This window comes from Pleurodeles waltl, chromosome 6, assembly GCF_031143425.1.
Source record: "Pleurodeles waltl isolate 20211129_DDA chromosome 6, aPleWal1.hap1.20221129, whole genome shotgun sequence".
In the NCBI taxonomy this organism is placed as follows: Eukaryota; Metazoa; Chordata; class Amphibia; order Caudata; family Salamandridae; genus Pleurodeles; species Pleurodeles waltl.
Window position 1 is genome coordinate 408,301,527 of NC_090445.1, and position 23,404 is coordinate 408,324,930.

Below are 23,404 nucleotides of genomic sequence, written 5' to 3' on the forward strand. Positions count from 1 at the left end.
TTGAAACGTTAATAGAGGAACCTTGGTCAAATAATTCAGCTTTCCTGAATCCGTTTTTACTAGAAGTGTGGGGCTGAATTCACATTGAATGTTTTGAATGTTATCCTCAAACAACGAGAAATGAAAATGTCACTTACCCAGTTGTACATCTGTTCGTGGCATTGGTCGCTGCAGATTCACATGTTGTGCACAGTCCGCCATCTGGTGTTGGGTCGGAGTGTTACAAGTTGTTTTTCTTCGAAGAAGTCTTTCGAGTCACGAGACGGAGGGACTCCTCCTCTTTGCTTCCATTGCGCATGGGCGTCGGCTCCATCTTAGATTGTTTTCCCCGCAGAGGGTGAGGTAGTAGTTGTGTGTGTTAGTAATAGTGCCCATGCAATGGAATGAATAAGTATGTACAAATTAAGGTTAAGTAATATATATATATACAAATGTACAGTTGTTGAAGATAACTTCCGACGGCTACAGGCTCCCGGGGAGGCGGGTGGGCACATGTGAATCTGCAGCGACCAATGCCACGAACAGATGTACACTGGGTAAGTGACATTTTCAGTTCAATGGCATCTGTTGCTGCAGATACACATGTTGTGCATAGACTAGTAAGCAGTTATCTCCCCAAAAGCGGTGGCTCAGCCTGTAGGAGTGGAAGTAGTCTGAAACAAAGTTCTCAGTACGGCTTGACCTACTGTGGCCTGTTGTGCGGATAGCACGTCTACACAGTAGTGTTTAGTAAATGTGTGAGGCGTGGACCATGTGGCTGCCTTACATATTTCGTGCATTGGAATATTTCCTAGGAATGCCATGGTAGCGCCTTTTTTCCTGGTTGAGTGTGCCCTTGGTGTAATGGGCAGTTGTCTCTTTGCTTTAAGATAGCAGGTTTGGATGCATTTAACTATCCATCTGGCTATACCTTGTTTTGATATTGGGTTTCCTGTATGAGGTTTTTGAAATGTAATAAACAGTTGCTTTGTTTTCCTAACCTCCTTTGTTCTGTCGATGTAGTACATTAGTGCTCTTTTGACATCTAATGTATGTAGTGCCCTTTCAGCTACTGAGTCTGGCTGTGGGAAGAACACTGGTAACTCTACCGTTTGATTTAAGTGGAACGGTGAAATAACCTTTGGTAGGAATTTAGGATTGGTTCTTAGTACAACCTTATTTTTGTGTATTTGGATAAAAGGTTCTTGTATTGTAAATGCCTGAATTTCACTTACTCTTCTTAGAGATGTGATGGCAATGAGAAATGCAACTTTCCAGGTTAAGAATTGTATTTCACAAGAATGCATGGGTTCAAAAGGTGGCCCCATGAGTCTTGTCAAGACGATGTTAAGGTTCCACGAAGGAACTGGTGGTGTTCTTGGTGGTATTATTCTTCTTAGGCCCTCCATAAATGCTTTAATGACGGGTATCCTAAACAGTGAAGTTGAATGAGTAATCTGCAGATATGCAGATATTGCTGCAAGGTGTATTTTTATGGAAGAGAAGGCTAGATTTGACTTTTGTAAGTGTAGTAAGTATCCCACTACATCTTTTGGGGATGCGTGTAATGGATGAACTTGATTATTATGGCAGTAGCAAACAAACCTTTTCCATTTGCTTGCATAGCAGTGTCTAGTGGATGGCCTTCTAGCTTGTTTTATGACTTCCATACATTCTTGAGTGAGGTTTAAATGTCCGAATTCTAGGATTTCAGGAGCCAGATTGCTAGATTGAGCGATGCTGGGTTTGGATGCCTGATCTGCTGTTTGTGTTGTGTTAACAGATCTGGCCTGTTGGGCAACTTGACGTGTGGTACTACTGACAGGTCTAGTAGTGTTGTGTACCAAGGTTGTCTTGCCCATGTTGGTGCTATTAATATGAGTTTGAGTTTGTTTTGACTCAATTTGTTTACTAGATATGGAAGGAGAGGGAGAGGGGGAAAAGCGTATGCAAATATCCCTGACCAGTTCATCCATAGGGCATTGCCTCGAGACTGTCTGTGTGGGTACCTGGATGCGAAGTCTCGTCATTTTGCGTTCTCCTTTGTGGCAAAAAGGTCTATTTGCGGTGTACCCCAAATTTTGAAGTAAGTGTTTAGGATTTGGGGGTGAATCTCCCATTCGTGGACCTGTTGGTGATCTCGAGAGAGATTGTCTGCTAGTTGATTTTGGATCCCTGGAATAAACTGTGCTATTAGGCGAATGTGGTTGTGAATTGCCCATTGCCATATCTTTTGTGCTAGGAGACATAGCTGTGTCGAGTGTGTTCCCCCTTGCTTGTTTAGGTAATACATTGTTGTCATGTTGTCTGTTTTGACAAGAACGTATTTGTGGGTTATGATGGGTTGAAATGCTTTTAGCGCCAGGAATACTGCTAGTAATTCGAGGTGATTTATATGCAGTTTTGTTTGATGTACGTCCCATTGTCCTTGGATGCTGTGGTGATCGAGGTGTGCTCCCCACCCTGTCATGGAAGCATCTGTTGTTATTACGTATTGTGGCACTGGGTCTTGGAACGGCCGCCCTTTGTTTAAATTTGTACTGTTCCACCATAGAAGCGAGATGTATGTTTGGCGGTCTATCAACACCAGATCTAGAAGGTGACCCTGTGCATGTGACCATTGTGATGCTAGGCACTGTTGTAAGGGCCTCATGTGCAGTCTTGCGTTTGGGACAATGGCTATGCATGAGGACATCATGCCTAGGAGTTTTAAAACCACTTTTGCCTGTATTTTTAGTGTTGGATACATGGCCTGTATGACCTTGTGAAAATTTTGAACCCTTTGTGGACTCGGAGTGGCTAATCCTTTTGTTGTGTTGATTACCGCTCCTAAGTAGTGCTGTATTTTGCACGGCACAATGTTTGATTTTGTGTAGTTGAGGGAGAACCCGAGTTTGTAGAGGGTTTGTATGACATACTCTGACTTTGAATTGATAGTGTATTCCCTTGAATACAAACCTTAGGTATTTCCTGTGCGAAGGATGTATCGGTATGTGGAAATACGCGTCTTTGAGATCTAAGGTTGTCATGTAATCTTGTTGCTTTAGCAGTGGTAACACTTCTTGTAGCGTGACCATGTGAAAGTGGTCTGATTTGATGAAGGTGTTTAGTATTCTGAGATCTAAGATTGGCCTCAGTGTTTTGTCCTTTTTGGGTATTAGAAAATACAGTGAATAGACGCCTGTGTTTATTTCTGTACATGGTACCAGTTCTATTGCTTCTTTTTGCAGTAGTGCTTGAACTTCTATTTCTAGAAGGTCTAAATGCTGTTTTGACATTGTTTGTGTTTTGGGTGGGATATTTGGAGGGATCTGTAGAAATTCTAGGCAATAACCATGTTGGATAATTGCTAAGACCCAAGTGTCTGTTGTTATATTCACCCATGATTGATAAAACTGACTTAGTCTTCCCCCCACTGGTGTTATGTGGAGGGGTTGAGTGACCTGTAAGTCACTGTTTGGTTGTTGGGGTTTTGGGGCTTTGAAATTTCCCCCGGTTTCTTGGGAATTGTCCTCCTCTGTACTGGCCCCGAAAACCTCCCCTTTGGTACTGTCCCTGGTAGGTAGACGGTGTTGATTGTGAGGTGCTGGCTTGTGTGGCCTGACCCCGAAACCCTCCTCTGAATGTTGTTTTACGGAAGGTGCCGAAAGTGCCTCTGCTCTGCGGGGAGTAGAGTGCGCCCATGGCCTTGGCTGTGTCAGTGTCCTTTTTCAGCTTCTCAATCGCCGTGTCAACCTCTGGTCCGAACAATTGTTGTTCGTTGAACAGCATATTGAGTACTGCTTGCTGTATTTCTGGCTTAAAGCCAGATGTGCGCAACCATGCGTGCCTTCTGATGGTAACTGCAGTGTTTATTGTTCTTGCAGCTGTGTCCGCTGCATACATAGAGGAGCGTATTTGGTTATTGGAGATGTTTTGTCCCTCCTCAACCACTTGTTTTGCCCGCTTCTGAAATTCCTTGGGTAGATGCTCGATGAGATGCTGCATCTCATCCCAATGGGCTCTGTCATAGCGCGCTAGGAGCGCCTGAGAGTTGGCGATGCGCCACTGGCTGGCAGCTTGTACAGCGACTCTTTTCCCAGCTGCGTCAAATTTTCGGCTTTCCTTATCCGGGGGTGGTGCATCGCCCGATGTGTGTGAATTGGCTCGTTTGCGAGTTGCTCCTACCACAACTGAGTCTGGTGGCAGTTGAGAGGTGATAAAAGCAGGGTCTGTGGGAGGTGCTTTATATTTCTTCTCTACCCTTGGAGTGATTGCTCTACTCTTGACGGGGTCTTTGAAGATTTGCTTCGCGTGCCTTAGCATTCCCGGAAGCATAGGCAGGCATTGGTAGTTGCTATGGGTGGAGGAGAGGGTGTTAAAAAGGAAGTCATCCTCAACAGGTTCTGTGTGTAACGACACGTTGTGGAATTCTGCTACCCTAGCTACCACCTGCGCATACGCTGTGCTGTCCTCGGGTGGTGATGGCTTGGTAGGGTATGACTCTGGGCTATTGTCTGACACTGGTGCGTCGTATAGGTCCCAAGCATCTTGGTCATCTTGGCTCATGGTGGTGTGAGCCGGTGAATGTGACGGAGTTTGTGCCGGTGATATTTGAGTTACAGGTGGAGGAGAGGGTGGCGGAGTTGCTTTCTTTGCCACCTTTGCTTGTGGTGTTAGTTGTTCAGTTTGGAACTCTAGTCTCCTTTTTCTCTTGATGGGTGGAAGAGTGCTAATCTTCCCCGTTCCACTCTGGATGAAGATCCTCTTTTGTGTATGGTCTACATCAGTAGTCTGTAGCTCCTCTTCAAACCTGTGTTTACGCATTTGAGAGGACAATGAATGTTCCTCTGAATATGAGCCGGTAGTGGTTTGGTTTCGGTTGCTGATTGTTTTGGCACCGAAACTGTGTCCTTTTTTGTTTTCGGCTCCGAGGCGAATCTCTTCTTTTTCGGAGTCGAGCCTTCTCGGCGTCGATCATCCTCGGTGCCGCTGTCTCTGCGTCGCGCAGCGTCGGCTCCGCCTTCTCGGCGTCGATCTTTTTCGGCAACACTTTCTCGGTCCCGAGAATGTTGCATGCCTGTGTCTCGACCCGAGTCGGACGATCTGGGCACCGGTTCGGCCTTTTTCGGTGCCGATAGACGGTCACCTTTATGGGTTGAGCCATGGCCAGTTGGCAGTGGCGTCCCCTGGGCCTTGTCTATTTTCTTGTGCTGTGTGCTTTTCGACGTCTTACTCACAGTTTCGTCGACGTCGAATTCATCTGAGTCCGTTTCGTGGATGGAGAAGGCTTCCTCCTCTTCTCCTTGTTCCTCGAACTCTCGGTGTTCTGTCGGCGTGGACGCCATCTGTAGTCTTCTGGCTCGACGGTCACGGAGCGTTTTTCGGGACCGGAACGCACGACAGGCCTCACAAGTTTGTTCCTTGTGCTCGGGTGACAGGCACAAGTTACAGACCAAATGTTGGTCCGTATATGGATATTTATTGTGGCATTTAGGACAGAATCGGAACGGGGTCCGTTCCATCGGTGTCGATGTTACACGCGGTCGGGCCGACCAGGCCCCGACGGGGGATCGAAATTACCCCAAAGGGCTACCGGAGCTCTTCACGATTCGGTGTCGATTTTAACTATCCCGATCCCGGGGCGAAACAATACCGACGTAATTTTTCGAAGTTTTTACTATCTTTCCGTCCCGAAACCCGGAGCGAAAAGGAACACGTCCGAACCCGAGGGCGGAAAAAAAACAATCTAAGATGGAGCCGACGCCCATGCGCAATGGAAGCAAAGAGGAGGAGTCCCTCGGTCTCGTGACTCGAAAGACTTCTTCGAAGAAAAACAACTTGTAACACTCCGACCCAACACCAGATGGCGGACTGTGCACAACATGTGTATCTGCAGCAACAGATGCCATCGAACATTTGATTACATAAACTTTGTGAAGGGGGAATTTCTCTAGTCAATGCTTTAGGTTGTAGGAACGACTTAGCAATCATAAAGATCGTTTTTTGATCAAACTTTGCTTCCTCAATTTGTTTAGAGAAATAATCCTTTTTTGCTATCTTGATCTGGCCATGATACATTTTGAAGGCCCTTCTTAACTGCTGCAGGCACTGGTACCTACATAACATTTAGCGCATGATTGTTGCACATTGTAAACAATAATATTAACTGAAAGTACTGCTATGCCACAATTACATGAGAAAGTCCTAATCAAAACACATCCCAAATCTTAAACATATCCTACAAGGAAGTCTGAACATCATAAGAAAAAAGCAGGCAACCAGTACTTACTTTCCCAAAGTGTAGCCGATAAATTTGCTACGACTGTTTTCAAGGAACATCTCAATATCCTTCTCCCTGCAAGAGAGAAAAAAGAAATAATACCAAGCCACTGGTCAACATTGTTATTTCCGATGGGAGAAAGATAATGCAGCAACCTAACGCTGCCACAATCACATGGTTAGTAAGAGAGAAACCTATCCGATGTGAGTGCAACAAGTGAATATACAGTGCAAAAATCAAAACCCAGAATGAGCAACCAAAAGCAAGCAAGTGGGAACAAAAGAAATCCCCAGCAATGTACCCAACAAAGCAGAAACAACATCAAAAAAGCGGTTGAAAATGATTAAGAGAGAAAATGACAAGCCAGTTGTTGCACCTGGCCGTTTCTGCAGGGTCATCCCCAATCTTTGCGCCTCCTTCCTCCTCATTTTTCTGACCAGTTTATGTGGGCTTTAGGACTCTGGGCACTTTACCACTGCTAAACAGTGCTAAAGTGCATATGCTCTCTGTGCAAATTGTATTGTTGATTGGTTTATTCATGATTGGCATATTTGATTTACTAGTAAGTCCCTAGTAAAGTGCACTAGAGGTGCCCAGGGCCTGTAAATCAAATGCTACTAGTGGGCCTGCTGCACTGGTCGTGTCACCCACATTAGTAGCCCTGTAAACATGGCTCAGGCCTGCCACTGCAGTATCTGTGTGTGCAGTTTTAAACTGCCAATTCAACTTGGAAAGTGTGTCCACTTGCCATGAATCAACCTTCACTTTTACTACATGTAAGGCACCCTTAAGGTAGGCCCTAAGTAGCCCCATGGGCAGGGTGCAGTGTATGTTTAAGGTAGGACATATACTAGGGTGTTTTATATGTCCTAATAGTGAAATATTGCCAAATTCGGTTTTCACTGTGCAAGGCCTATCTCTCTCATAGGTTAACATGGGGGCTGCCTTTAAATATCCTTAAAGCACAGACTCCCTTTGAGAGCAGACTGAGGGTCTCCAAACTCACATTTTAACAATATATCTTTTAGTTAAGTTGGTTTTAAAATGTCTGTTTGAAAATGTCACTTTTAGAAAGTAGGCATTTTCTTGTTTAAACCATTCTATGACTCTGCCTGTTTGTGGATTGTCTGTCTGGGTCAGTTTGACAATTGGGCTGTTTTGCACCTCTCTCTAGACTGTGACACAAAGGGGGCGGGGTGTAGCCTGCATATCCTGATGAGCCATCTGAGCTAGAGGGGAGGGGAGGGAGGAGTGGTCATTCACACCTGAATGGACACTGCCGGCCCTCACACAATACAGTCTCCAACCCCCCCCTGGTGTGTGTCTGGGATCTGGCATGGACAAGGAAGGATCTTGCAAACACTTGAGACTTTGCTTAGAAGTAAGCCAACTTCAAAGGCAGAAAGGGGTATAAGAAGAAGACCCAAAACCCCAGACTTTAGAATCTTTCTGGAATCAAGAGGAACCTCTACCCAGGGGAAGAGCTGAAAAGCTGGAGGGGGAGTACTGTCCCTTTGCTGTGTTGCTTTGCTGGACTGGCCTGCAGTTGCTGCTTCTGCCTGAAAAGAGTGCAAAGGGTGAACTTTGCTGTGTGTCCTGCTTGAGAGAGTTCTCCATAGGCTTGGAGTAGAGCTTGCCTCCTGTTGGAAGTCTCAGGGATATCAAAGACTTCAGTTTCATCTTCCTACAGCACTGGGAACTGTGTTTTGTGCTGTTCAAGGAGAAAAACCACTGTGACGCATGTGACTTCAAGGGCCCGACAACCCACGCACCGACTCCGGAACTGACACCGCAACGCCTGCGACGCCACTCCCCAGAGCTCACTGTGAGGATCACGACACCCTGCAAATCCAAGGTACTGTTTGCTGGTCTTCCCCACACTGTATCTTGCCCACGACGCCGCAGACGGCCTGAACTGTTGGTTTTGCTGATCACAACACCGTGATAGCCCCAGGTGGAGCTATCGACTTCAAGGAACTGTATTTTTGGGTACATATTGCAGAATTCATATATCTATTACTGTATGGTGGATTTTTATCTTATTTGGTCTCATCTTGTATAGATAAATTTGAACTATTTTTCTAAAACTGGTGTGGTGTCCTTTTTTAGTGTTTTCATTTATTACTGTGTGTTATGTGCAAATGCTTTACACATTGCTTGTCTGCTCGTGCCAAGTTACCAAGGGGGTGAGCAGGGGTTATCTGAGCAGGTATCTCCCTTATCCTGACTAGAGTGAGGGTCCGTACTTGGACAGGGTTCAAACCGACTGCCAACTAGAGACCCGATTTTGAACACCAGTGATATGAAAGAAAACCAGTTACTTACCTGTAACTACAGTTATCCAGTATTGGTATCTTTCATAAATTCACATGCTTGAATCATCCCAGTTGTCGAAGTGGGAGTCCCACAGTATAGTAAAAAAGCAGTAAGTAAAAACTTTCATAGGCTATAATGCTAGCAAAATCACACATTAGCCTACCCATGTTCTTTTGTAAAAAAAAAGAAGCAAACTTGACTTATGACCAATCAGGTCCAGCACCCTCTACAATGTTCCCCAAAGAGGCTCATTTCCTCAGATTTTCTAACGCTAGAGTGAAGAGTATGTAATGGAAAGGAAATGTGAGCCTCAAAGGGGAAGAAGGTGGGTCGCATGTGAATTTATGAAAGATACCAATACTGGATAATTGTAGTTACAGGTAAGTAACTTGTTTTCTTATCCAGTTTTGGATCTTTCATAAATTCACGTGCTTGAGTCTGAATAGCCAGCAGTACTCCTAATAACCGTTATGCCCACAGTAGATGGTGGGTGCGAGCATTTTTTACCCAGTGTACATCTGTTCGTGGCATGAGACGCTGCAGATTCACATGCTGTGCATTATCCTGCCATCTAGTGTTGCGCTCGAAGTGTTACAAGTTGTTTTTCTTCGAAGAAGTCTTTTCGAGTCACGAGACCGAGGGACTCCTCCCTTTCGGCTCCATTGCGCATGGGCGTCAACTCCATCTTAGATTTTTTTTCCCCGCGGAGGGTGAGGTAGGAGTTGTGAGTATACTAGATGTGCCAATGCAATTGAGTAGGTATGTATGTACATAGTGTGTATCAAAAGAATTGAAAATGTCACTTACCCAGTGTACATCTGTTCGTGGCATCAGTCGCTGAAGATTCACATGTTGTGCATAGCCCGCCATCTGGTGTTGGGTCGGAGTGTTACAAGTTGTTTTTCTTCGAAGAAGTCTTTCGAGTCACGGGACCGAGGGACTCCTCCTCTTTGTCTCCATTGCGCATGGGCGTCGACTCCATCTTCGATTGTTTTCCCCGCAGAGGGTGAGGTAGGAGTTGTTTGTTAGTAATAGTGCCCATGCAATGGAGTGAATAAGTATGTACCTATTTAAGATTTAATATATTTACAAATGTACAAAGTTGAAGCTAACTTCCAAACGGCTAAAGGCTCCCGGGGAGGTGGGTGGGCACATGTGAATCTTCAGCGACTGATGCCACGAACAGATGTACACTGGGTAAGTGACATTTTCAGTTCGATGGCATCTGTCGCTGTAGATACACATGTTGTGCATAGTCTAGTAAGCAGTTATCTCCCCAAAAGCGGTGGCTCAGCCTGTAGGAGTGGAAGTAGTCTGAAATAAGGTTCTTAGTACGGCTTGACCTACTGTGGCTTGTTGTGCGGATAGCACGTCTACACAGTAGTGCTTGGTAAATGTGTGAGGCGTAGACCATGTGGCTGCCTTACATATTTCGTGCATTGGAATATTCCCTAGGAATGCCATGGTAGCGCCTTTCTTTCTGGTTGAGTGTGCCCTTGGTGTAATGGGCAGTTGTCTTTTTGCTTTAAGGTAGCAGATTTGGATGCACTTAACTATCCATCTGGCTATACCCTGTTTCAATATTGGGTTTCCTGCGTGAGGGTTTTGAAATGCAATAAACAGTTGTTTAGTTTTTCTGATGTTTTTAGTTCTGTCGATGTAGTACATTAGTGCTCTTTTGACGTCTAATGTATGTAGTGCCCTTTCAGCTATGGAATCTGGCTGTGGGAAGAACACTGGTAGCTCTACCGTTTGATTTAGGTGGAACAGTGAAATAACCTTTGGCAAAAATTTAGGATTGGTCCTTAGGACTACTTTATTTTGTGTAGTTGGATAAAAGGTTCTTGTATTGTAAACGCCTGAATTTCACTTACTCTTCTTAGAGATGTGATGGCGATGAGAAATGCAACTTTCCAGGTTAGGAATTGTATTTCGCAAGAATGCATAGGTTCAAAGGGTGGACCCATGAGTCTTGTTAAGACGATGTTGAGGTTCCATGAAGGAACGGGTGGTGTCCTTGGTGGTATAATTCTTTTGAGGCCTTCCATAAACGCTTTAATGACAGGTATCCTAAATAGTGAAGTTGAATGGGTAATCTGCAGGTATGCAGATATTGCTGCGAGGTGTATTTTAATGGAAGAGAAGGCCAGGTTTGATTTTTGTAAGTGTAGTAAGTAACCCACTACATCCTTTGGAGATGCGTGTAATGGTTGAATTTGATTATGATGACAGTAGCAAACAAACCTTTTCCATTTGCTTGCATAGCAGTGTCTAGTGGATGGTCTTCTAGCTTGCTTTATGACTTCCATACATTATTGTGTGAGGTTTAAGTGTCCGAGTTCTAGGATTTCAGGAGCCAGATTGCTAGATTCAGCGATGCTGGGTTTGGATGCCTGATCTGTTGTTTGTGTTGTGTTAACAGATCTGGCCTGTTGGGCAACTTGACGTGGGGTACTACTGATAGGTCTAGCAGTGTTGTGTACCATGGTTGCCTTGCCCATGTTGGTGCTATCAGTATGAGTTTGAGTTTGTTTTGACTCAATTTGTTTACTAGATATGGAAGGAGAGGGAGAGGGGGAAAAGCGTACGCAAATATCCCTGACCAGTTCATCCATAGGGCATTGCCTTGAGACTGCCTGTGTGGGTATCTGGATGCGAAGTTTTGGCATTTTGCGTTCTCCTTTGTTGCAAATAAGTCTATTTGAGGTGTTCCCCAACGTTTGAAGTAAGTGGTTAGAATTTGGGGGTGAATTTCCCATTCGTGGACCTGTTGGTGATCTCAAGAGAGATTGTCTGCAAGTTGATTCTGGATCCCTGGAATAAACTGTGCTATTAGGCGAATGTGGTTGTGAATTGCCCATTGCCATATTTTTTGTGCCAGAAGGCACAGCTGTGTCGAGTGTGTCCCCCCCTGTTTGTTTAGATAATACATTGTTGTCATGTTGTCCGTTTTGACAAGAATGTATTTGTGAGTTATGATTGGTTGAAATGCTTTTAATGCTTGGAAAACTGCTAGTAGTTCGAGGTGATTTATATGCAGCTTTCTTTGATGTACATCCCATTGTCCTTGTATGCTGTGTTGATTGAGGTGTGCTCCCCACCCTGTCATGGAAGCATCTGTTGTTATCACGTATTGTGGCACTGGGTCTTGGAAAGGCCGCCCTTTGTTTAAATTTATATTGTTCCACCATAGAAGCGAGAGGTATGTTAGGTGGTTTATTAACACCAGATCTAGAAGGCGACCCTGTGCTTGTGACCATTGTGATGCGAGGCACTGTTGTAAGGGCCTCATGTGTAGTCTTGCGTTCGGGACAATGGCTATGCATGAGGACATTATGCCTAGGAGTTGTAATATCATCTTCGCCTGTATTTTTTGTGTTGGATACATGCGTTGTATAATCTTTTGGAAATTTTGAACCCTTTGTGGACTTGGAGTGGCTATTCCCCTCGTTGTGTCTATTGTCGCTCCTGGGTATTGTTGTACCTTGCACGGCAGAATGTGTGATTTCGCATAGTTGATGGTGAAACCGAGTTTGTAGAGGGTTTGTATGACCTGATCTGTGTGGTGTGAGCACCTTGTCAGTGAGTCGGTCTTGATTAGCCAGTCGTCTAGATACGGGAATACGTGTATTTGCTGCCTTCTGATGTGTGCAGCCACTACTGCTAGGCATTTTGTGAAGACTCTTGGTGCAGTTGTTAAACCGAACGGCAATACTTTGAATTGGTAATGTATTCCTTTGAATACGAACCTTAGGTATTTTCTGTGCGACGGATGTATTGGTATGTGGAAATACGCGTCTTTGAGATCTAAGGTTGTCATGTAATCTTGTTGCTTTAGCAATGGTAACACTTCCTGTAGCGTGACCATGTGAAAGTGTTCTGATTTGATGTATGTGTTTAGTGTTCTGAGGTCTAGGATTGGTCTCAGTGTTTTGTCCTTCTTTGGTATTAGAAAGTACAGTGAGTAAACCCCTGTATTTGTTTGTGTATCTGGTACCAGTTCTATTGCGTTCTTTTGCAGTAATGCTTGAACTTCTATTTCTAGGAGGTCCGAATGTTGTTTTGATATATTCTGTGCTTTTGGTGGTATGTTTGGAGGGATTTGTAGAAATTCTATGCAATAACCATGTTGGATAATTGCTAAGACCCAAGTGTCTGTTGTTATTTTCTCCCACTCTTGGTAATACTGACTTATTCTTCCCCCCACTGGTGTTGTGTGGAGGGGATGAGTGACGTGTGAGTCACTGTTTGGTTGTAGGTGTTTTGGGGCTTTGAAATTTTCCCCTGCTTCTAGGGAATTGTCCTCCTCTGTATTGGCCCCGAAAGCCTCCCCTTTGGTACTGTCCCTGGTAGGTGGACGGTGTTGAATGTGAGGTACTGGCTTGTGTGGCTTGACCCCGAAACCCCCCTCTAAAGGTTGTCTTGCGGAAGGTGTTGAAAGTGCCTCTGCTCTGCGGGGAGTAGAGCGCGCCCATGGCTTTTGCAGTGTCAGTGTCCTTTTTTAGCTTCTCAATTGCCGTGTCCACTTCAGGTCCGAACAATTGTTGCTCATTGAATGGCATATTGAGCACCGCCTGCTGTATCTCTGGTTTAAAACCAGATGTTCGTAGCCACGCGTGCCTTCGTATGGTTACTGTCGTGTTAATTGTTCTTGCTGCTGTGTCCGCTGCGTCCATAGAGGAGCGTATCTGGTTATTGGAGATGTTTTGGCCCTCCTCAACCACTTGTTTCGCCCTCTTTTGTAGTTCTGTGGGTAGATGCTCAATGAGGTGTTGCATCTCGTCCCAGTGGGCTCTGTCATATCGCGCTAGGAGCGCTTGAGAGTTAGCGATGCGCCACTGGTTTGCAGCCTGTACTGCGACCCTTTTACCGGCTGTATCGAACTTGCGGCTCTCCTTATCCGGGGGTGGTGCATCGCCCGATGTGTGAGAGTTTGCTCTCTTGCGAGCTGCCCCTACCACAACCGAATCTGGTGGCAGTTGTGAGGTGATGAAAGCTGGGTGTGTGGGAGGTGCTTTATATTTCTTTTCCACCCTCGGTGTTATTGCCCTACTCTGGACAGGCTCTTTCAATATGTCCTTTGCGTGCCTTAGCATTCCTGGGAGCATAGGCAGGCTTTGGTAGGTGCTATGTGTGGAAGAGAGGGTGTTGAAGAGGAAGTCATCCTCGACAGGCTCCGAGTGTAGAGACACGTTATGGAACTCCGCTGCTCTAGCCACCACTTGTGAATATGCTGTGCTGTCTTCTGGTGGTGAGGGCTTTGTAGGATACGCCTCTGGACTGTTGTCTGACACTGGGGCGTCGTATAAGTCCCAAGCATCTTGGTCCTGGTCACCTTGGCTTAAGGTGGTGTGAGCCGGTGAATGTGACGGAGTCTGTGCCGGTGAAAAGTGAGCTACAGGTGGAGGAGAGGGTGGCGGAGTTACCTTCTTCACCAGTTTGGTTTGTGGTGCTTGGTCTTGTTGGAATTCAAGTCTCCTCTTCCTCCTAATAGGGGGAAGGGTGCTTATTTTCCCTGTTCCACTCTGTATAAAAATCCGTTTTTGAGTGTGGTCCACCTCGGTGGATTGTAATTCCTCCTCGAATCTATGCTTTCGCATTTGAGAGGACAGTGATTATTCCTCTGAATAGGAACCGGTAGTTGGCTCGGTTGCGGGTCGTTTTGGCACTGAAACTATGTCCACGCTCTTTTTCGGCTCCGAGGAGACTTTTCTCTTTTTCGGAGTCGAACCCTCTCGGCGTCGATCCTCCTCGGTGCCGCTGTCTCTGCGTCGAGCAGCTTCGGATCCGCTATCTCGGCGTCGATCTTTGTCGGCAGCACTATCTCGGTCCCGAGATGGCTGGGTGCCTGTGTCTCGACCCGAGTCGGACGATCTCTGCACTATTTCGGCCTTCTTCGGTGCCGATGGTCGGTCACCGATTTTATGGGTTGAGCCATGGCCTGATGGCAGTGGCGTCCCCTGGGCCTTGTCAGTTTTCTTGTGTGCAATCTTCGACGTCTTACTCACTGTTTCATGGTCGTCGAATTCGTCCGAGTCCGATTCATGGATCGAGAAGGCTTCTACTTCTTCTTGTTCCTCGAATTCTCGGTGTCCTGTCGGCGTGGACGCCATTTGCAGTCTTCTAGCTCGTCGGTCACGGAGCGTTTTTCGGGACCGGAACGCACGACAGGCCTCACAAGTTTCTTCCCTGTGCTCGGGCGACAGGCACAGGTTACAGATCGAATGTTGGTCTGTATATGGGTATTTGTTGTGGCATTTAGGACAGAATCGGAACGGGGTCCGTTCCATCAGCGTCGATGTCACACGCGGTCGGGCCCACCAGGCCCCGACGGGGGATCGAAAACTACCCCGAAGGGCAACGGAGATGTTATTGTTTCGATTCGATGTAGATGCTATCTAACCCGATCCCGAACGCAACAATACCGACGTAATTTTCCGATTTTGAGCCAACTTTCCGTTCCGAAACCCGGAGCGAAAGGAACACGTCCGAACCCGATGGCGGAAAGAAAACAAAACAATCGAAGATGGAGTCGACGCCCATGCGCAATGGAGACAAAGAGGAGGAGTCCCTCGGTCCCGTGACTCGAAAGACTTCTTCGAAGAAAAACAACTTGTAACACTCCGACCCAACACCAGATGGCGGGCTATGCACAACATGTGTATCTACAGCGACAGATGCCATCGAACATTTATTTACAAATTTGCAATTTTCATTCAACTAATAACGGCTACAGGCAAGGGGCATGTGAATCTGCAGCGTCTCATGTGACGAACAGATGTACACTGGGTAAGTGACATTTTCCGTTCGATGGCATGTGTAGCTGCAGATACACATGCTGTGCATAGACTATTAAGCACTAATCTCCCCAAAAAGCAGTGGTTTAGCCTGTAGGAGTTGAAGTTGTTTGAAATAATGTTCTTAATACAGCCTGTCCTATTGTGGCTTGTTGTGTTGCTAACACATCTACACAGTAATGCTTAGTGAATGTATGAGGCGTAGACCAGGTGGCTGCCTTACAAATTTCTATCATAGGTATATTCCCAAGAAAAGCCATTGTGGCGCCTTTCTTCCTAGTGGAATGTGCTCTTGGTGCAATAGGTAAATCTCTTTTTGCTTTAATATAACAAGTTTGAATGCATTTAACTATCCATCTGGCGATGCCTTGTTTGGATATAGGATTACCTGCATGAGGTTTTTGGAAGGATAGAAACAATTGTTTTGTTTTACGAAAATGTTTTGTTCCGTCAATGTAATACATTAGTGCTCTTTTTATGTCTAATGTATGCAAGGCTCTTTCGGCTACTGAGTCTGGTTGTGGAAAGAAGACTGGGAGTTCCACAGTTTGGTTTAGGTGGTATGGTGATATGACCTTTGGTAAGAAATTGGGATTTGTACGGAGAACCACTTTATGTTTATGTATTTGTATAAAGGGTTCTTGAATAGTAAATGCTTGTATCTCACTTACTCTTCTAAGTGATGTGATAGCTATTAGAAAGGCTACTTTCCAAGTTAAGTATTGTATTTCACAAGAGTGCATGGGTTCAAATGGTGGTCCCATGAGTCGTGTTAATACAATATTAAGGTTCCACGAAGGTACTGGTGGTGTCGTTGGGGGTATGATTCATTTTAGTCCCTCCATAAAAGCTTTAATGACTGGGATTCTAAAAAGCAATGTTGCATGTGTAATCTGCAGATATTGTAGTGAGATGTATTTTAATGGAAGAGAATGCTAGATTAGACTTTTGTAAGTGTAATAAGTAGCTTCCAATGTCCTTTGTTGAGGCATGTAGTGGTTGAATGTGATTAGTGTGGCAGTAGCAAACAAATCTTTTCCATTTGTTTGCGTAACAATGTCTTGTTGGAGGTATTTTAGCTTGTTTAATGACCTCAATACACTCTTGTGTAAGGTTTAAATGTCCGAATTCTAAGACTTCAGGAGCCAGATTGCTAGATTGAGCGATGCTGGATTGGGGTGTCTGATCTGTTGTTTGTATTGTGTTAACAGATCTGGTATGTTTGGTAATTTGATGTGAGGTACTACTGAGAAGTCCAACAGTGTTGTGTACCACGGTTGGCGAGCCCAGGTTGGTGCTATGAGTATTAGTTTGAGTTTGTCTTGACTTAGTTTGTTGACCAGATAAGGAATGAGTGGGAGAGGGGGAAAAGTGTAAGCAAATATCCCTGACCAACTGATCCATAGTGCATTGCCCTTGGATTGAGGGTGTGGGTACCTGGACACGAAGTTTTGGCCTTTTGAGTTTTCTTTTGTTGCAAATAGGTCTATGTTTGGTGTTCCCCAGCGGAGGAAGTGATCCTGTACGATCTGGGAATGAATTTCCCATTCGTGAGTTTGCTGGTGACCTCGACTGAGATTGTTGGCTAACTGGTTCTGAATGCCTGGTATGTATTGTGCTATCAGGCAAATGTGATTTTGAATTGCCCAATGCCAAATCTTTTGTGCTAAGAGACACAGTTGTGACAAGTGTGTCCCCCCCTTGTTTGTTGAGATAATACATTGTTGTCATGTCTGTTTTGACAAGAATGTGTTTGTGGGCTATCATTGTTTGAAATGCTTTTAATGCTAGAAACACTGCTAGCAGTTCCAAATGATTTATGTGAAGTTGTTTTTGTTGATTGTTGACCCTGTATGCTGTGCTTGTTGAGGTGTGCTCCCCACCCTATCTGTGAAGCATCTGTTGTGATAACAGCTTGAGGCACTGGGTCTTGGAATGGCCGCCCTTTGTTTAAATTTATAGGGTTCCACCATTGAAGCGAGAAGTGTGTTTGGCGGTCTATCAACACTAGATCTTGAAGTTGACCCTGTGCTTGTGTCCATTGTTTTGCTTGGCACTGTTGTAAGGGCCGCATGTGTAATCTTGCATTTGGGACAATGGCTATGCATGAAGACATCATGCCTAGAAGTTTCATTACAAACCTTACTGGGTAGTGTTGGTTTGACTGTATGCTTGATGTTATATTTTGGAACGCTTGGACCCTTTGTGGGCCTGGAGTGGCAATTGCCTTTTGTGTGTTGAGTGTTACTCCCAAGTATTGTATTTGGGATGGTTGCAGATGTGATTTCTGGTAATTTATAGAGAACCCTAGTTTGTGTAGAGTTTGTATGACATGTTGCGTGTGAAGAAGACACTGTTGTTGAGTGTTGGTTTTTATTAGCCAGTCGTCTAAATATGGGAATACGTGCATGTGCGGTCTCCTTATGTGAGCAGCTACTACTGCTAGGCATTTTGTAAATACCCTTGGGGCCGTTGTCATCCCGAACGGTAACACTTTGAATTGATAGTGTACGCCGTGTATTACAAACCTTAAGTATTTTCTGTGAGAAGGATGGATGGGTATGTGAAAGTACGCATCCTTGAGATCCAATGTTGACATGTAGTCCTTTTTTAGTAAGGGAACCACGTCTTGGAGTGTTACCATGTGGAAGTGGTCTGATTTGATGAAGAGATTTAGTGTTCTGAGATCTAAGATAGGTCTTAATGTTTTGTCCTTGTTTGGAATTAGGAAATATAGTGAGTAGATGCCTGTTGGTGGCACATCTGGCGGGAAATTTGTGAATTCTATGCAATAACCATGTTGGATAATGGCTAGGACCCATGCATCTGTGGTTAATGTGTGTCCAGTTTTGATAGCATGCGGTCAATCTCCCCCCCACTGGTGATAAGTGTTGGGGTTTTGTGACATTGAAGTCACTGTTTGGTCTGGCTTGTTTTGGGTGCCTGGAACTTTACCCTTCCTCTTGGGAATTGTCCTCCTCTATAGCAGCCACGAAACTCTCCCCTTTGGTATTGTGCCTGATAGGTGGGTCTGGTTTGAGAGGTGGAAGGCTCTGGTGTTTGCATTCGAAAACCTCCTCTGAATTGTGGCTTCCTAAATGTGCCTCTGACTTGTGGGGAGTAGAGCGCGCCCATGGCTTTGGCCGTGTCCGTGTCTTTTTTCAACTTTTCAATTGCTGTGTCCCACTTCCGGCCCAAACAGTTGTTCTTGGTTAAATGGCATGTTCAATACCGCTTGTTGGATTTCTGGCTTGAATCCAGAGCTTCTTAACCATGCATGCCTGCGAATGGTTACTGCAGTGTTGACCGTTTGTGCTGCCGTGTCTGCCGAGTCTAGTGCAGACCTTATTTGGTTGTTGGATATTTCCTGTTCTTCTTCCACAACCTGCTGGGCACGTTTCTGGTGTTCTTTGGGCAAGTATTGAATAATGTGTTGCATCTAGTCCCAGTGTGCCCTGTCGTAGCGAGCAAGTAAGGCTTGCGAATTAGCGATCCGCCATTGATTGGCTGCCTGTGCTGCCACTCGTTTACCCGCTGCGTCAAACGTTCTACTCTCTTTGTCAGGCGGTGGTACGTCTCCTGACGATTGAGAGTTTGCTCTCTTTCTTGCTGCTCCTTCAACCAGCGAGTCCGGTGTAAGTTGTTGTGTTATGAACACAGGATCCGTTGGGGGAGGCTTGTACTTCTTCTCCACCCTAGGCGTGATAGCCCTTCCTTTAACTGGCTCCTGGAATACTTGTTTTGCGTGTTTCAGCATACCCAGGAGCATTGGCAGACTCTGGTAGGAAGCGTGGGTGGACGCCAAGGTGTTGAACAGGAAATCATCCTCTATTGGCTCAGAATGCATTGCTACTTTGTGGAACGTAGCTGCCTGGATAGTACCTGTGTATATGCAGTACTGTCCTCTGGAGTTGACGGTTTTGTTGGGTAACAATCCGGACTGTAATCTGATACTGGTGCGTCATATAAGTCCCATGCATCAGGATCATCCTGTGTCATCCCTGTATGTGGGGGTGACTGCATTGGGGGTGTTCCCACTGGAGACAGTTGTGGTGAGTGTGGTGGTGAAGGTTGTGGTGAAAACCTTGGTGGTGGGTGTAGGAGGCTGGCCTGGCTTGTAGTGGGTACCAGAGGTACTTACACCTTGTGCCAGGTCCAGTTATCCCTTATTAGTGTAGAAAAGGTGTTTCTAGCAGCTTAGGCTGATAGAAGGTAGCTATGGCAAAGCAGCTTAGGCTGAACTAGGAGACATGCAAAGCTCCTACTATACAACTAGTGTCATATACACAATATCATAAGAAAACACAATACACAGAATTACTAAAAATAAAGGTACTTTATTTTTATGAAAATTTGCCAAAAGTATATCAGTGAGTACCCTCAGTATGAGGATAAGTTATGTACACAAGATATATGTACACAAACCAAAATTATGCAGGTAATAGCAAGAACAGTAATGCAAGCAGTGTAGAATTACAGTAGATTGCAATAGAAGCACATAGGTATAGGGGCAACACAAACCATATACTCCAAAAGTGGAATGCGAACCACGAATAGACCCCAAACCTATGTGAGCTTGTAGAGGGTCGCTGGGACTGTAAGAAAACAGTGAGGGTTAGAAAAACCCTGAAAGGTAGGTGTAAAGTGCACCTACTACCCCCAGAGAGCACAGAAGTCGTGATAGGGGGTTTCTGCAGGAAGAACAAACACCAGCAATGCAACAGTGGATTTCCGGACCTGAGTACCTATAAGACAAGGGGACCAAGTCCAAGAGTCGCGACAGTGTCGAGAGTGGGCAGATGCCCAGGAAATGCCAGCTGATGGTGCAAGGAAGCTGCCACCGGATGGAAGAAGCTTGGAGTTCTGCTAGAAAAAAGAGAGCTAGGAACTTCTCCTTTGGAAGACGGATGTCCCACGTCGCGATGAAGCTTGCAGAGGTGTTCCCACGCAGAAAGACCGCAACAAGCCTTGCTAGCTGCAAGGGTCGCGGTAGAGGTTTTTGGGTGCTGCTGTAGCCCAGGAGGGACCAGGATGTCGCCACTTGGAGGAGGAGACAGAGGGGGCGTCCAGCAAGTCAGGGAGCCCTCACAGAAGCAGACAGCACACGTAGAAGTACCTGAACAGGCACTTGGAAGAAGAGTGAACCGGAGTCCACACAAAGTCACAAAATGGAGTCCCACGACGCCGGAGGACAACTCAGAAGGTTGTGCACTGCAGGTTAGAGTGTCGGGGATTCAGGCTTGGCTGCGCACAAAGGAAATCCTGGAAGAGTTCACAGGAGCTGGAGCAGCTGCAAATCACGCGGTATCCAGAAATGCAGTCTAGCGTGGGGAGGCAAGGACTTACCTCCACCAAACTTGGACTGAGGAGTCACTGGACTGTGGGAGTCACTTGGACAGAGTTGCTGAGTTCCAGGGACCACGCTCGTCGTGCTGAGAGGGGACCCAGAGTACCAGTGATGAGGTCTTTTGGTGCCTGCGGTTGCAGGGGGAAGATTCCGTTGACCCATGGGAGATTTCTTCAGAGCTCCTGGTGCAGAGAGGAGGCAGGCTACCCCCAGAACATGCACCACCTGGAAACAGTCGAGAAAGCAGTCAGGATGAAGCAATACAAGGTTGCTAGTAGTCGTCTTGCTACTTTGTTGTGGTTTTGCAGGCGCCCTGAGCAGTCAGCAGTCGATCCTTTGGCAGAAGGTGAAGAGGGAGATGCAGAGGAACTCTGGTGAGCTCTTGCACACGTTATCTGGTGAGATCCCCAAAGCAGAGACCCTAAATAGCCAGAAAAGGAGGTTTGGCTACCTAGGAAGGAGGATTGGCTACCAAGAGAGGTAAGAGCCTATCAGAAGGAGCCTCTGACGTCACCTGCTGGCACTGGCCACTCAGAGCAGTCCAGTGTTCCACGGACACCTCTGTTTCCAAGATGGCAGAGCTCTGGGACACACTGGAGGAGCTCTGGGCACCTCCCCTGGGAGGTGCAGGTCAGGGGAATGGTCACTCCCCTTTCCTTTGTCCAGTTTCGCGCCAGAGCAGGGCTGGGGGATCCCTGAACCGGTGTAGACTGGCTTATGCAGAGATGGGCACCATCTGTGCCCATCAAAGCATTTCCAGAGGCTGGGGGAGGCTACTCCTCCCCAGCCTTCACACCTATTTCCAAAGGGAGAGGGTGTTACACCCTCTCTCAGAGGAAGTCCTTTGTTCTGCCTTCCTGAGCCAGGCCTGCCTGGACCCCAGGAGGGCAGAAACCTGTCTGAGGGGTTGGCAGCAGCAGCAGCTGCAGTGGAGACCCCGGAAAGGCAGTTTGGCAGTACCCGGGTTCTGTGCTAGAGACCCAGGGGATCATGGAATTGTCACCCCAATGCCACAATGGCATTGGGGTGACAATTCCATGATCTTAGACATGTTACATGGGCGTGTTCGGAGTTACCATTGTGACACTGTACATAGGTATTGACCTATGTACGGTGCATGCGTGTAATGGTGTCCCCGCACTCACAAAGTCCGGAGAATTTGCCCTGAACGATGTGGGGGCACCTTGGCTAGTGCCAGGGTGCCCACACACTAAGTATCTTTGCACCCAACCTTCACCAGGTGAAGGTTAGACATATAGCTGATTTATAAGTTACTTAAGTGCAGTGGTAAATGGTTGTGAAATAACGTGGACGTTATTTCACTCAGGCTGCACTGACAGGCCTGTGTAAGAATTGTCAGAGCTTCCTATGGGTGGCAAAAGAAATGCTGCAGCCCATAGGCATCTCCTGGAACCCCAATACCCTGGGTACCTCAGGACCATATACTAGGGAATTATATGGGTGTACCAGTATGCCAATGTGAATTAGTAAATTTAGTCACTAGCCTGTTAGTGACAAATTTGGAAAGCAGAGAGAGCATAACCACTGAGGTTCTGGTTAGCAGAGCCTCAGTGAGACAGTTAGGCATCACACAGACAACACATACATATAGGCCACAAACATATGAGCACTGGGGTCCTGGCTAGCAGGGTCCAAGTGACACTTACCAAACATACCGACAACATAGGGTTTTCACTATGAGCATTGGGCCCTGGCTAGCAGGATCCCTGTGAGACACTGAAAACACCGTGACATATACTCACAAACAGGCCAAAAGTGGGGGTAACAAGTCTAGAAAGAGGCTACTTTCTCACAGTGGGGATTTTTCTCTAGCCACCTTCGCCTTCTGCTGCATTTCTGTCTCCTGAAATGCCAGTTTTCTTTTGGTCTTAATTGGAGGGAGAGTTTGTATTTTTCCAGTCTCTTTTTGGATATGCAACCTCCTTTGAGTATGGTCCGGTTAGTCCATACTTATATCCTGCTCAAACCTATGTCTTTCCTTCATTTGGATGGAAAGTCCTTGATCTTCTGTGTAAGAGCTTCTTTTTGGCTCCGAAGCTTCTTTTTTCGGTACCGATGTTTCCGAAAATGTCTTTTTCGGTTCCAATGCTATTTTTCTCACTTTGGGTGAGTCGAACTCTCGGTGTCGAGATCGTTCGGTGCCGGAATCTCGACCGGAGTCGGAAGTCTTTGGCAAATCTCTGGCCTTTTTCGGTGCCGATGTTTGGTCACCTTCTTTCCCATGGGTTAAGCCATGGCCTGCTGGCGGTGGCGTCCACTTGGCCTTAAAAATCTGTGTGTGAGTTTTGGACGGGGCAGTTTTACTCACTGTTCGCTGCACCGTCGAAGTTTGTTCACTTTCGGATTCGTCCGAGTCCAATCCCTGGATGGAAATTCTTTCCTCCTCTCTGACGTCGAGTTGCTCTCTCTGTGTCGACGCCATTTGTAGTCTTCTCGCTCATCGATCACGTAGGGTCTTTTTAGATCAAAACGCTTGTCAAGCCTCAAAAGTATCCTCCTTGTGTTCTGGTGATAAACACAGATTACAGACCAGGTGCTGGTCTGTATAGGGATACTTGGAATGGCACTTCGGAAAGAAGCGGAAGGGGGTCCGGTCCATTAGTCTTCGACAATGGATGTGATCGGGCCGTCCAGGCCCCGCTGAAGAACGGAAGCCCCGAAGGGCCGCCGGAGCGCTCCTGC

General features: G+C 46.2%; 1 protein-coding gene across 2 annotated transcripts in view; it reads right to left on the reverse strand.

The window, feature by feature from the left end:
* The window catches only part of STRIP1 (striatin interacting protein 1), a 263,231-nt gene that overhangs the window by 96,543 nt on the left and 143,284 nt on the right, over nucleotides 1-23,404 (reverse strand). For both annotated transcript variants that reach the window (XM_069238339.1, XM_069238338.1), the window contains exon 11: nucleotides 6,251-6,316. In XM_069238339.1, the coding sequence (XP_069094440.1) occupies nucleotides 6,251-6,316 (66 nt within the window). The remainder of the gene's footprint in view (nucleotides 1-6,250; nucleotides 6,317-23,404) is intronic.